The sequence below is a fragment of the Psammomys obesus genome, unplaced genomic scaffold, assembly GCF_907164565.1.
Source record: "Psammomys obesus unplaced genomic scaffold, mPsaObe1.curated_primary_1811, whole genome shotgun sequence".
Taxonomy (NCBI): domain Eukaryota; kingdom Metazoa; phylum Chordata; class Mammalia; order Rodentia; family Muridae; genus Psammomys; species Psammomys obesus.
In genome coordinates this window covers 10,657,685-10,671,434 of record NW_026587216.1, presented here as the reverse complement: position 1 = coordinate 10,671,434, position 13,750 = coordinate 10,657,685, and the positions used below count along the sequence as shown (strand labels likewise).

The following is a 13,750-nucleotide window of genomic DNA, read 5'->3' as shown; positions in this document are numbered from 1 at the left end:
TGCAAAAGAGGAAAAATCTGACTAGGAGTGTCTGTGGCTAAATCCTTATCAGAATGATGGACAGCAAGGCCAGAACAATACAAACTAATGGCTGTGTTGCTGATCACTTTACCCCTTGATTAAAGACACCCAATTATGGTGCAGAACAGTGTTGTAATTATGTTTCTTAATCACATCCAGGAGGTTTAATTGCCTTAACGATGTGTTTCATTAAATGAATTTAGGTATTGTAGTCGACAGTTTTCATACACAGTTGTTTTCAAATTAACATAATATTACACATCGTCATGGCAATTGTTTTAATAATCATAATTAGATGCACCAAGTCTTTGTCTGGTGAATGCTCAGAGACGGCCTTCTCCTGCCTGGGGGCTACCCTGGTCTTCTCCTCCTGTCTGCCCCCACTCCCTCACTTGAAGGGCATGAGTTTCAAGGCCTTATGCTCTTATGCTCTCTGAAAAGTTACAGGTTCTGATTAATCTTCTTTGATAGCAAGTGGAGCAAAAAACATTGTTTCTTAACCACCTCCCAGTAAGTGTGATGACATTTAGGGATATCTTTATAAGCTAAGGCTGCACAGACCACCCTCCTCCCAAAGTGCATTTAGGTAAGTAGACCCAGTGAAAGCTCTTCACCTTTCTACCTCCATATCAGCACTGCCATCTTTGTGATGTCCACCACATACAAATTATACCTTCTAATTTATTCTAATTGCTCTAATTTCAAGAGCAAAGGTCCAAATATAAACAAATATATTATACCTTAGTAAAGCCTATGCCTAACACAGTTCCAACACCAAACCTCATCAACAAGCAATATAATAAATTTTTGGAGGCTCTATGGCATTACTTACACTTACATAACTCAGTCAAGTTGACTCTTTTGTCACAGAAAAAAATGTGATGAGATCACCATAAAGCTGATGCTCAGAGAATCCAAATTCATCTTTTCCCTTGGTCTTCAAGCATTTGGAGGCAGAACTTCTGATTTTAAAAGTCTTTAAGAAAATCTACTGCTCACTTTTCCGGCATGGTCTAGATGTTATACAAGTGGGAAAGATTTATGAGGAGACGCTGATCCTGTAAGTTCATGCAAGTATCAGGAACTCTGGACCTGTTCCTTCCATGGCCATCCCCAGCTCTTCTTTAAGTAAACATGTAATCTAATGCCACTCATACTTGTACAGTACTGCCAAAACTTTAGATCCCCTTTTTATGAAACTCCTTTCCTTTTTTGGTTACTTTTCAGGCAAGAATAACCAAGAAGAGAGTGGCTGCTCCTTCTACAAAGCACACCATAATAAAATGTTTGATCAAAATATTTTAATAAAGATTCTTTCTGACATAGATAGACATACAAATGGTCGTACATAGCTGTCATAGTCTGATCGACCTGTTTAATATATAGATAGATAGATAGATATCTCATTCTTTACACATCCAAAACCACCGATAGATCCATCACAACTCCGAAAAATTACCATCCAACCTGACAGACTGAATTTGTATTATCTGTAAGGAGTGGAAAATAGCAAGGCTCCATTTAAAAAGAGGTTTTCTGGATTTTCTTAGGAGGAAAGGCAGGCAGATAGCCATGCAAACTAAAACTAAAAGCTCACTTTGGGTAAATAGCTTCTTGCTCTTCCTTAGTTCTATTTCATTTCTTTTAAATTTTATATTTTTTTAAAAAAATAACAAAAGATTTCACACCATAAGCAAACCAAACCAGTCTTTTAACTTAACAAATCATCACAGTTAGAATAACTTATATATGTACATCTATATTAAAAACAATTAAATTAGGCTTTTAAAAATGCACAACACAACCTGGAAAATATATTTGCCTAGCATGTTCTTACTTAAGATCTATTGCTATGATGTTTCTCCCTTTTGGAATGCAAATAGGTCCCCTTTTGAAAAAGAGATCAATTCATTCATCAATTAAGAATACACCTTTCCTGTAATTTTTGGACTGAAGCAATTTATTAAAGCTCAATTTAAATACAGGGATGATGCAACTGAAAATATCCAGGTGACCTTTCAAAAACCTAAGCAGCTCAGATACATCAACATTTCTCTTCATACTTGTTGGCAAATAAACCTTTAAACACTTGGCACACAGTGTAATTTAATATATAAAACAGAATTTTAGAGGCATTAAAAAATCTGCACAGAAGACCCAAGACCATAACACATAATAAATAGTGTTGATGTGGATCACTGAAGAATAACAAATAAATACCATGAACTGTTAATCCATCATTGCAGAGTAGAAAGTAACAAGGTGCACATAAATATTTTAAATGCAATTCTTTCAGCCACAGCCTGCTTTTTATATCACTCTCACCAAAACTTTGAGCATTTTCACAGGATTTTAAGTTCAGAGACAAATAAAAAATACAAGTCTTTCATAGCAACACGTCTTTCTCTGTTTTCCCCTCACTTAAATAAGTCTACATTTCAAGTTTTTCTCCTGGCTCAGAATCAAAATTTATTTTCGAGTGCCCTTTCTGATTTGTCTGAAAGAATATTCTGTCCCCAAGCCTCTCAGCCTGTACTCCTCTCCCCATTAGCCCTTAAGAAATTCTCAGCTATTAATAGGATTAGTATTTTGTCATTCAGTACTTTTCACGTCTAATAATCAAACACTACTTTTCAACTTATTTTTCACCTTCAAAGAAGACCGTACTTTCTGAGGTCAAGGTTACCCACAAAGTTGCCACTTTTCTGAGGGAAAAAAAGACAACCACACTCCATCCCAACTCAACCTCCCTCTTCCCTCCCTCCCCACCCCAAAGACCGAGATTCCGAGCACGCCAAGGCTGAAAGTCCGGTTTGTCTCTGATACTTCTCAGTTCCTGCCTCTGCTTTGTTTGCCCTGCAAGTGTTTCGCAACTAGGAGAGGACCAAAATAAAGGGGATGAGGAGAGCAGCTTCTGCTTTCCTGTAGCTTTGGGGTCGGTCTCGAGGTTTTCGAGGGAAGGGGTGTTTAAGGCTTCTCCGTGCACTGTTTGCAGAGGCTGGATGAGACGCTGTTGAAGAGAGCGCACTTCTCGGGACAGGAAGCGGTCGGCGGCAGCCCTGCACTGAATGGGTAGCCAGCCGCCTGCTCGTAGGCTCCGAGAGCCGGGTGCAGGGCAGCGGCCGCGGCAGCAGCAGCAGCTGAGCTGGGCAGAGAGGCGGCCGAGATGGCCTGGCCTTGGTTGAGGTAGGCGACTAAGCGCCGCATCTCCTCCAGGGCCTGCGCCTGCATGAGGATGTAGTTCTTGGCAAGGAGCAGCGTGGCGATCTTGGAGAGCTTCCGCACCGAGGGGCTGTGCGCGTACGGGATGACCGCGCGCAGCTCGTCCAGCGCGTCGTTCAGGTCGTGCATTCTACGGCGCTCACGGGCGTTGATGTTGAGGCGCAGCGCCTTCTGCTCTTTGGATTTCTTGCTGCTGCCGCCGCCGCCGCCGCCGCCGCCGCCGCTTCCCCCGCCGCCTCCCGTAGGGCCCCCCGAGGGGAGGCCGGAGCTGCCGTGCAGGTGGGCGTTGGAACAGCCCTCGACCACCTTGGAGCCGCCACCCCCTGCTCCCGGGGATGCCCGCGGGTCGGGGGCCCCGGCTCGCAGCACCAGCTCGCAGCGGCCGTCGCTGTCGTCGTCGGGGCTCTGCTCGCCGCCGCTGCTCTCTGCCACGGAGCCGCGGCCAGCGCCCTCGCCGTACTTGAGGCACAGGGCAGCCCCCGCCGGCAAGCTGCCCAGGCTCGGGTCGCCCCCGACGCCCGCCGAGCCCACTAGCAGCCCGGGGACACTCACCCCACCACCGCCCGCGCCGCTTCCTCCTCCGGGCGGCGGCAGCAGGAGCCCGGCCCCTTCGGGGTCAGCGGGCTCGAAGCAGCCCAGGGGCGACGAGGACGGCGCCGGGCGTTCACGGGACGGGGGCGCCAGGGACAGGTCCATGCCTGGGGGCGTGGAGCGGAAAGCCGCCTCCAGGCGCTTGGCGGTCGAGGCGCCTAGGCTCTTGGGCAGGAAGAGGTCGTCTTCGCTCGCGGCCGCCGTGCCGAGGTGCAGCCCGCGCTCCATCGGCCCGGCCCGCCGCGAAGCCCCGGCCGGCCGCCGCTGGGCTCGGGAGTCAGGCGGCCGCACGGACGCGCGCCAGCCGGGCTCCGGAGCTGCTGCGCGCGTAGGTCCCCGCGCTGCCAGCAGCTCTGTCCCCTTCTTTCTTTTTCTTTTTCGCCTTCCCCCGCGCTCGCCGCCTCCTCTTCTTCTTTTTCTTCGTCTCCAGCCGACGGTGCTGGCTGCTGGGGCTCACCATGGGCCGCGGCCCCTCATGTTGGGAGGGTGGCTGCGGAGGGAGTGGAGCTGCTACCGCTCTGAGTCCAGCCGGGCGCCTCCTCTCTGCACCGTTTATCTTGCTTGGATTCACCTTCAAGAGATTTCCGGACCCATCAACCAGTCGCCGCCACAGACGGGGGAGTCTTTTACATCATTATCTCTGAGTAGGTTATTATGAAGAAGACTCGCCTGTTGGGACAGCGCTTTCTACCCAATCAGGTTAACGTTTTAATTAATAGGATTAAAACGGTAACAAACAATCGCAGGCGCTATCTGGCCTCGAGTCTGAATAGTTTCATTTCCCAGGTCTGAAGACAGGCAGCAGCCAGAGCTTTATAAAAGGCGCCTGCTCCATTATTCTGCCTGCCATCTGTATACACAGCTTAGCGCATATGTTTGCAAGGCGCTGGGTCCTGTTAGTAACCCAACAACTGCCTTTAGCTTGACATGTGTGGCGACTTTCACTCATCAATGAGCACACTAAAAGCCCTACTTAGAGCCCAGGATGTTCTTTGCTCCTTCAGCAAATTGTAGATTGGCGGTAGAGGCTGGGAGTTCGGTGCAAAACAGACTCCCCCCCCGCCCCCCCCCTCACTACCCCTCACTCGCCACTGCTGTTTCAGCTTGCGCAGTTACCCTCACAGGAGATTATTACATTCCGCCCTGTTCAGAACGCTTCTACATTTGGAGATGGGACCTGGGGTGGTTGGGGTGTGTGTGGGGGGGAATGGGTTAGGTCGGTCCCTCCTGGCTTGCCTAGAATTTACCCTAGATTTTCAGCTAGTATGCAAAGCAAAGCAAGAGCGAATCCAGATTTTTCTCCCACCATGACTTTCCCTCACACCGCATCCTATACGGATGAGAAAAATTAAAAATTAAAAAAAAAATTAAAGCACCCAGATGATAATCAAGTTGCATACATAGCCCGTTTGATTTAAAATTCGAAGGGAGTGGGGCGGAGAAAACGTTTGCAGAGTCCTCACGCACTGTTAAAGTGGTGGTGACAGAACGCGCTGCTTCGTGGACAGAAGAAAAAAAAAAGAAGTAGTCTCAAACTTTCATCAAGATTTAAATCCAGTTACTTCGCAAGAGTGAGCGTCAAGAGTCAGTCGAATCCTCTCACACACCAAGTGGGGGCATTCCTGCATAATTATTTAGCTGCAAATGTATCGCCGCCACTCGGAAGCCATTTGGGGACATCTGGATCCATCTGGGCTGTTCCTGGAGGGTTAGTTCGAGGCAGAATTATGAACGCAAGTGCTCTCTGAATGGAGAAGGTGCTTCTGAGTTCGTGCTTCTGAGTTCGGTCTTTCGAAGCACATGGTTTTTTAGCAACTAGTTTTCATCCTTATAAGTAAAAACAATATTCCCCAACATCTCCAGTAAGCCTTTCTTATGTGGCAGAATTACTGAGGTCTGTGCAGTCTGGGGTTTCTCTGGTTTCATTAAAAACCTTTTAATTGTGGCTTTCAGAGTTGGCCCCAGGTGTTGGACTCTTTTCATTATATTTTGCTCTAATGTGATGAAATTCTAATTCTCTCCTTACCATATGGTTAAATTTCCCCACTGAGAATTAGTTGAAAGGGGAGAAATAATCTATTAATCTCTGTAATAGATTCACAAATGAGGTTCACTGCAGAATCTGTTTTTGAATAGTAATATCAAAACAGTTGGGCACCTTATTTTATACAGGAAGCACGAGGGCAACAGGGAAATGTCTGCACTGTCACCTGGAAAGGATGGAAGCAAGCCTAGTTCTACTTTTCCAGAATGATTGCCCGAGTTGCAACTGCTAAAGGAAAGAAACCCGACCAGGTCTTCTGTTAGGGTGTTCCTTCAGCTGTATGGGAACCCGAACACTGAGAACCAGCGGACCAACTGTCTGAAGCTCTGTTGCCTGAGATCCTGGCTGTGAGCAGAAGGCCTGCTCACGTATAGCTGTGGACCAAGGCAGCTTTGGTGCAGGGCGGTGCCTCCCTTGCGGCTCTGGCTTGCAGCTTCCTCTTTCCCTCTTCTGTTCCTAGCAGCTGTTAAAGTGTCCCTTTAGGAAGCTAAAGACACACTAGTGTTATTGTTTGTCAATTACCAGTTTTGTTTTCAGAGGGATCAAAAAGAACGGTCTCTATAAACTGGCTGATAATAGGATCTTATCAGGCTACTAACAAAAGGATGGAGGCTGGCACGGCGCTGATTCTGGTCAGAGTGGCTAAAAGTCTTCCCTAAAGTCTAATTTCGTTCCTCCGGTGTGTTTTACTTGTTCTCTGGAACTTTCCTCGGGGTGCCCAGATTCCATCAGGTTCTTGAAAAGGTTTTTTAAAGAGCATAGGATGTAGTGAAGACCAGCTTATGGTAGCTCTAACTTGGCTGTCCCATGTCTTTCAGAGTGGCATCCAAGACGGGCAGGGAGAGTAAAACAAACAAACAAACAAACAAAAACCGCCAAACGCCGACAGTGGCAAATATGTCACCAGCTTTACACAGCAAGTCCCCCCATCCGGTTTTGTTTTTTTTTTTTTGTTTGTTTTTTTGTTTTTTTTTTCATAGATATTGACTATCGCATGATGAGTTTCCCCGTTTCCCTAGTCCCACCTCTGATACCCTTCAACCATTCAAAGCTCTACAAGAAAGTTTTGCTCAACTTTATTCCCCTATGAAGTAGCCACACACCTCTTCCGATATTGGAGAAAATCTCCCCAGGCTCCCGGAAGGAGGTGGCTGTTTAATAGTGGCAGAAAAGTTGTGCTGGGGAAATGGCCAGAGAATTTATGGAAGCTCTAAACGCGGGCCTTATAACCACCGTCGGGGAATGGTCTTCCAGGTTTATGCACTCGTAAACTTTTGCTGATTGCTTCTGGGAAGTTGTCAGGCACTTAACACTGCATTTATCTTACAGGGCAATGAAAACACATCTGCCCGATGTCTTGTTACCCGGTGTAATCATCACCAACCAGAGGCACTGCCTTAACTTCCTTTGACTTTGTGTGGAATCAGGCAGCAGGGGTTCTGGCCCAGGGGAGGGTGAAGTCAGCAGGGCCTCTCCAGGGCCTCTGGCTGCAGGAACTCTAGAAATTTTAAAATTTGATCCTGTAGGAAGTGTTAGAGGAAAGGCCTGCGCTGTTAGAGCAACCGGCAATTTGCAAAATTAAAGAAGTCCAAACCGGAGTTTTCATCTAAGGAGAGTTGGAGGAAGTTGGAGGATCAACCAAGGCTTGATCCCCTGACCAAGGCATAACCACCTATCTTGAAGCATCTGTAGGACCACCACCCCTCTGTTTTGCAGTTTATCCGAAGGGAGTTTTGAAAACCAGGGAACAAGGGACAGGTTCTTTAGAGAGTGCAGGCAGCATGGTGGGACAACTGGGGCCACTCAGGGAAAACAGTTCCTGAGCATCCCTGGGTTTGGACTGGTTGGCTCAGAGAAGCTCCTTGGCCAACACATCAGAAAAGGGTGCATTTTTGGCAGTGTTGGATGCCAAATCTATACACATCAGAGCATTCTCATAAAGATAAACACATTTTATTATTGTTGGATGAAACACTCCGAAAGCCACCAAAGGAGGTTAAAATATTCAGCAGCAAGCATCACTGCATTGGAATTAGTGTGTGTGTGTGTGGGGGGTAAGGGGGATGCAGATCCAAGTAATCTGTAGGTTAAACTTATATTTCTTAAAGATCATTCTAATGTTTGTTTGGATTTGGAAATAGCTCAAGCAGAATCATAATGGAACTCACTCTACCTTTAAAGTGGGATGCTAGGAATTTCACAGTGGTATTTCTGCATCTATGATAACTTTATGGCTTATATAAATTAAGCAGCCAGGAGAAGTCTGGCTGTGGCTGTCTGGGTGTTTCAATTTATCTATTTCAGAACACTTTGAAAAATAAAAAACAAAGTTGAGGGAAAAAATCATAAACTTTAGGTTGGAACCCCACTGGGGGGACAGCAAATTCTGTAAGAGCTATGGGAACAATATGACAGACTGGGGGATGCCTCCAGCCCCACCCCACCCCGCCCTTGAAAGTCCTGTCTATCAACAACCACTGAGCCCCCAGGGACCCTTTCTGACAAATTGTCCCTGTGCTGACAAGTCCAGTGATATGAAGTCAGCACCCCCATCCCTTTAGGCCAAGGCTCTCTTGGCAGTCCTCCAGCCCCAGGAAGAGACACCTTGACCTTGAAGTTGCCTTTGGTTTCTCTATCCTGCAGTGCTTGGCTCCGCTTTGTTCCTGGGTCTGCTGAAGGATCATGCCTCCCCCTGGTCTTTTGAGATCTCAATGGCACAGAGTCAAGTTGATCCAGTCCCGGGGTTAAGTTTCTTGCATCTTTTTGCCCTCAGTATTTTCTCCGCCTCTTCCAAAGCTCTTAGAAAGACTGGCTCTGCAGGTGCCATTGCACCATCCCGGTTGAAGGGAACCCGCCAGGAGGAAGCAGGGACCAGGACAGTGACCTGAGCTCGCACAGTTCTGGTAGCACTGGAAGGGACTCAACCTCCCAATTACACATGGTTCCCAATTCCCGGGATTTTCGGACCTTGGAAGAGTTGAGGTTTGTTACAAATGTCACCCACGGAGTTCTTCCTCTTAATCTAGTCTAGACAAAGGAGGTTGTTCCTCTCTAGTCTCTGGTGGTGCAGTTGTTTAAATATGAATAGATATCGGACAGAAACCCCAAGCCTTCAAAAGTGGTATTTCCAACTCAAGCCCCTTGTTGGGAGGTTCTCAATTCTGGGGACTTTCAACGTCAGGTAGTCTGCGTGACAAGATAGAAATATGCTGCGTGCCAAAACCCAGAGGACTATCTAAGCTACGTGGCTGAAACAAGCGGAAAGAGTTCACAAAGAATTCACGGTCCCCTTTCTTACTTTAGACAAAAAAAGAAAAAAAAAAAAAGTGGATGTTTTCCTCAGGGACCGTAACGGACTTACTTGTCCTGTTATAGGAGTCTCTCCTCCGAAATCTTATCTTTATTATGTTGGAAAACATTCAGGAAAATGTTTAAAGTAATTCGAACAAAAATGGTGGATACTTTTAAGGTCTGACCAGAAATAGGGAAACTAAATGTTCAGCGGGGATTTTGGGTTGTTAGCTCTGAGATTTAAAACCCACAGCGCCATCTCCTGACAAGCAAGGGAATATCATGGTGTCTGAGAATATTTGAATTAAAACAAAAAACAAACAAACAAACAAACAAAAAACCAAATATCCAGATATCAGAAAAACATTTTATTTTATGCCTCAAAAATAACTTTAACAATAGTTTGGCTATGATAAAAAGCATTACCTAGACATCTTTTGACAGTAAACATGCATAGTTCGCAAAGCTAATTATTTGTAAAGAAAGGTTTGTATTCTAGTTGTACATATACGTCAGTTTTGTTCATTCAGATGTAGTTCTGCTGTGGATTTCTAGTAAAATATAATTTAATTTAGCGAACACAATTTTTTTTTCATAAAAAGTAAAACATGAGTTAACTTCTAAGTCGGATTGAACTACTTTTATGTGAAGCTTAAGTACTGTCAAGAATGCGCACATCATGGCTATTTGGATGATTTATCACTATGTTGCAAAGTGTGAGTTCATTCAATAGAAGCAGCTCCCCCTTACTTTGCTGGATGGTGCCTACCGCCTATGGTGGAAAAAAGAACAGGAGCAGACATATTCTTCCAGACACATTTGCCACCTCATAACATATATCAGCAAATAATCCAGCCCCATCATCTCAGGGACCTTCACTCTCTTTAGACAACAGTTTCATCATCATACAGTCCTACAGAATAGCCAATTTGAACTTTGATCCTGAAATGTCATCTAGGGTAAATATATTTCCAGAAAAGTTTAGTGCACATACTAGAATTGCAAGTGTTTAAACCTTGGCACTTCTAAAGTGTGTTTTGAAGACACTTGCTTTCTCTTATTAATAAATCAAAACCTGACAAGACACATCAACAGGACTGGGGTAGATAGCTGATTGATTAACAAAGTGCTTACTTAGCATGACCAAAGGGCTGGATTTTATCTCAAACTTTGAAAAAAATTCAAATGATGATACCCCTATTTAAACATTTCTTGTTTATTGATTGTTGATCTTAGAGCCTGTTCTGTTGGTGTTCCGTTCAGGAAGTTGTCTCCTATGCCAATGAGTTCAAGGTTCTTCTCCACTTTTTCTTCTAACAGATTTAGTGTGTCTGGTTTTATGTTGAGATCTTTGATCCATGACCTCCCCTATCAGTGGAATTGAGAAGGGGCATGGGAGGAGAAGGGAAAGGGAAGACTGGATTGGGAGGGGCTGTGGGAGGGGCTACAGTTGGGATAAAAAGTGAATAAATTGTAATAAAAAATTTAAAAATTCTTATCTATGATTGCATACACAGGCCAGCTGCTTGAAACACAAATAAAAGTAGATATGCTTTTTGTAGTGTACAAAATATTATGAATACCTTTCAAAATAGCAGATCAAACAGACAAATTCGAATGCCATTTCAGTGAAAGATTAATTTTATTAATTACAGTGAAGATCTATTAAGCTAAATATTTGGACTCATCTACTCTGTCAATGTAAGATCTCCTGTTTGAAAGAAATTTGATTGTATATAAGAGGAACTAGATAAACAGATGGTTAGCTACAGAACTGTTCACAGTAAATTTTTATATTTTACATGGATTAGTTTGACACATTCTCAAATATATTTGATGAGGCCATTTGATGTCCTCTAGCAATTTGATAATTCTTGCCCATAATTATATTAAGGAAATCTTTACCTTGGCTTTTTTTATTAATATATTTCACTGAAAAATATAGATTGAGTCTGGTTAGAACACAGTGGGAAACTAGGAAGAAGTGAGGACAGAAGAGAAAGATCACACTTGTGCTATAATTACAGTGTTCAGTTAGTATTATAAAATTATATATATATATAATATATCTAGATAGAAAAATTCATAATATGTTAAGATACAACACTTTGTACACTAGAGAAAGTATACCTACTTTTGTTTGTGTATGGTAGCACAATCCTGGAATTTAGACACCCAAGAGTCTGGGGAAGGAAAATGGTCAATTCTAAGCCAGCCGGGACTATGTTATAAGACCCTGTCTTAAGATAACAAAAACAAAATAGGATCTAAAAGTTGCAAGCCATCATAACATGACTGTCAATACACAAACACCATCCTTTTATGAAAAAATCCCTGCCAAATCTCTCATGGACAACACTTTACAATATCATAAGTTTATATGATGCCCATGGGGAGAATGACATTAGCATGCAGGTAGTACTGAGACAATAATACATATCTCAAACTAACTTGAAGAGATGTTGGACCATAAATATGTCTCAAAACAAAACAATAACAACAACAACAAAACTACTCTTGTCATGGATGAGTTCAGATATTTCCAGAAAGATTGTTTGTATTTTTACTACCTTGAGTTACTTCCCATAATTTCAAAAACAAAACTCACAAGAAAAAATAAGAGAAAACAATTGTAAGAGAAGGAAATATATGTATTTGCATCTAAAGAATGTATATAGTGTATAGAACATATGGAAAGGACTGTCATAGAGACAGTCTGTTTCTTCTAAAAAGTTTTTGAATTATGATTCACACATCTGTTGGACCTGATTACACTGCTCTTTGAATTGTTTAATAAGGCAAGAATAGCATTAACAGAAATAAGGGATCTATGGCTCAGTAATATTTGTAATGTGTAATACTTGGTGATTTCCTTAAGCCTACTTAGGTTCGAGAGAAAAATGGGCTTATTAATCATGCCTTTTCTCCCTTCCTCATGGAATTAATCAGTGGAGACTAGGAGAGCAGTTTCTAAAGTGACACATGAACTTAATTTCAATACTATATTATATTTCTTTGACTGTTCAACCTAAACCAGTCCAGTGTCCTTTCACTTGATAGTTTATTATTCATTTCTATCTTATTGACTTATTTTCTATGGCAACCTTCAGGTACTTGCAGGTTTCAACGAACCTTTTACTGAATGAGTCATGGTTAACTCACTGGATGCAGCACCTAGAAGGCAGAGATAGGCAGATCTCTGTGGGTTCCAGGAAAACCTGTTCTACATAGGAAAATATGTCAAAAATGTTATGAGTCAGGTGGTTTTGAACATCATAGTGTAACACTATAATCCCAACATGTGGGACACAAAACTGATAGGATTTGAAGGTCAAAGTTAGCTTTGGCTACATAGAAAGTTTGAGGCCAGCCTTGGCTACAGGAAATGCTATTTGACAAAGCAAATAAAAGCAACCAAAAAAGATCATAGAATTTGGAGACAAAGTTTGACTTTTTATTCTAAGTAACCTACCATTGTCTTTCTCTTCTGCCTTTAAGAATATCCCTATGTCCCCCTTATGGAGTATTTGCTAAATTGAGTAGATTTGTTTCTAGTCTGTTACAAAGCCAATATATTGTTACACTCAGTTGGCAGTCTTAGTGTGAGGCTTGTACCTTTCTCCAGATGGCTGAATGCATTAATGCTCCCACTATTTCCATTGCTTATGACCCATTCAACAGTGTTCAATTCAGTGAGAGTATTCACCTCAATGAAACAATCAAAAAAATTTCTGATAAAATATTTATTAAGACAATGAATAGCAAAGGGTATACATTCATTATACCTCTTGCTTTTGTCTCCAGCTAAGATGGTCATTTTTATTGAAAAAAATATCTTGTCTGAGTTATTTTTCTTTTTCAAACCTCAGTTATTTGTTGTACCATGTTTTATTATTCTTCAAGATAAATTTTACTTATTTTTTTCTAGAATTAAAATTATTCAATCTATAATCTTAGTTAAAGTTATGCTTTCTAAAATTGGAAAATACACATCATGTGAGTTAAGAGCATTATTTCTATAAAGGTGATTTTATAGACAGCATGCAAAGAAAGGCCTTTCTATACAAAGTTAAAACCAGGATTCACAAAAGAAAGAGTTGTCACTCTGAAAAACACCAAATTTCCTGTTCTGCAAATAAAACAACCACAAAGTCAAACATTGGTAGAAAACAAGTATGTCAAGCATACAAAGAACATCTACAAAACAAAAGTTATTTAACAGAAATATGGGATAAAATAATTTAAGAATAACTTAACCTGGTAATTAACATAAAATGTAAACATTTCCAAAATGTTATAAAAGGAGATTTGGGATTTTTAATAAAAATCAAAAGTGGTCAAATTTTAAAATAACTGTATTCAGAGTTATAAGAAATGTTGTTGTAGTAAAAAATTGTTACAAACAAATGTTATAATCTAAGTAGTTATGAGTCCATGTAGAAAAATAGCTGAGGATTTTCTTAAAGGGAAAAATATGCTTGCACATGATTAAATGCATTATAGTGACTCCATACCACAAAGTAATATACTATTATAAAAAGTGATTGTGATGTTATATGTGGTGAGATGTACCTAGAATTC

The 13,750-nt window shown here is 42.4% G+C and overlaps 1 protein-coding gene across 1 annotated transcript; it reads right to left on the bottom strand.

The window, feature by feature from the left end:
• Positions 1-1,808: 1,808 nt before the first annotated feature.
• Positions 1,809-4,062, bottom strand: Bhlhe22 (basic helix-loop-helix family member e22). Its single transcript, XM_055603422.1, has one exon. It carries the CDS (start codon positions 4,060-4,062, stop codon positions 2,989-2,991), a length of 1,074 nt encoding a protein of 357 aa, XP_055459397.1. The 3' UTR covers positions 1,809-2,988.
• Between the last annotated feature and the right edge of the window lie 9,688 nt (positions 4,063-13,750).

Excerpts from the sequence above, each read along its gene's own strand:
- Bhlhe22 (XM_055603422.1), bottom strand. The coding sequence starts at position 4,062 with ATGGAGCGCGGGCTGCACCTCGGCACGGCGGCCGCGAGCGAAGACGAC.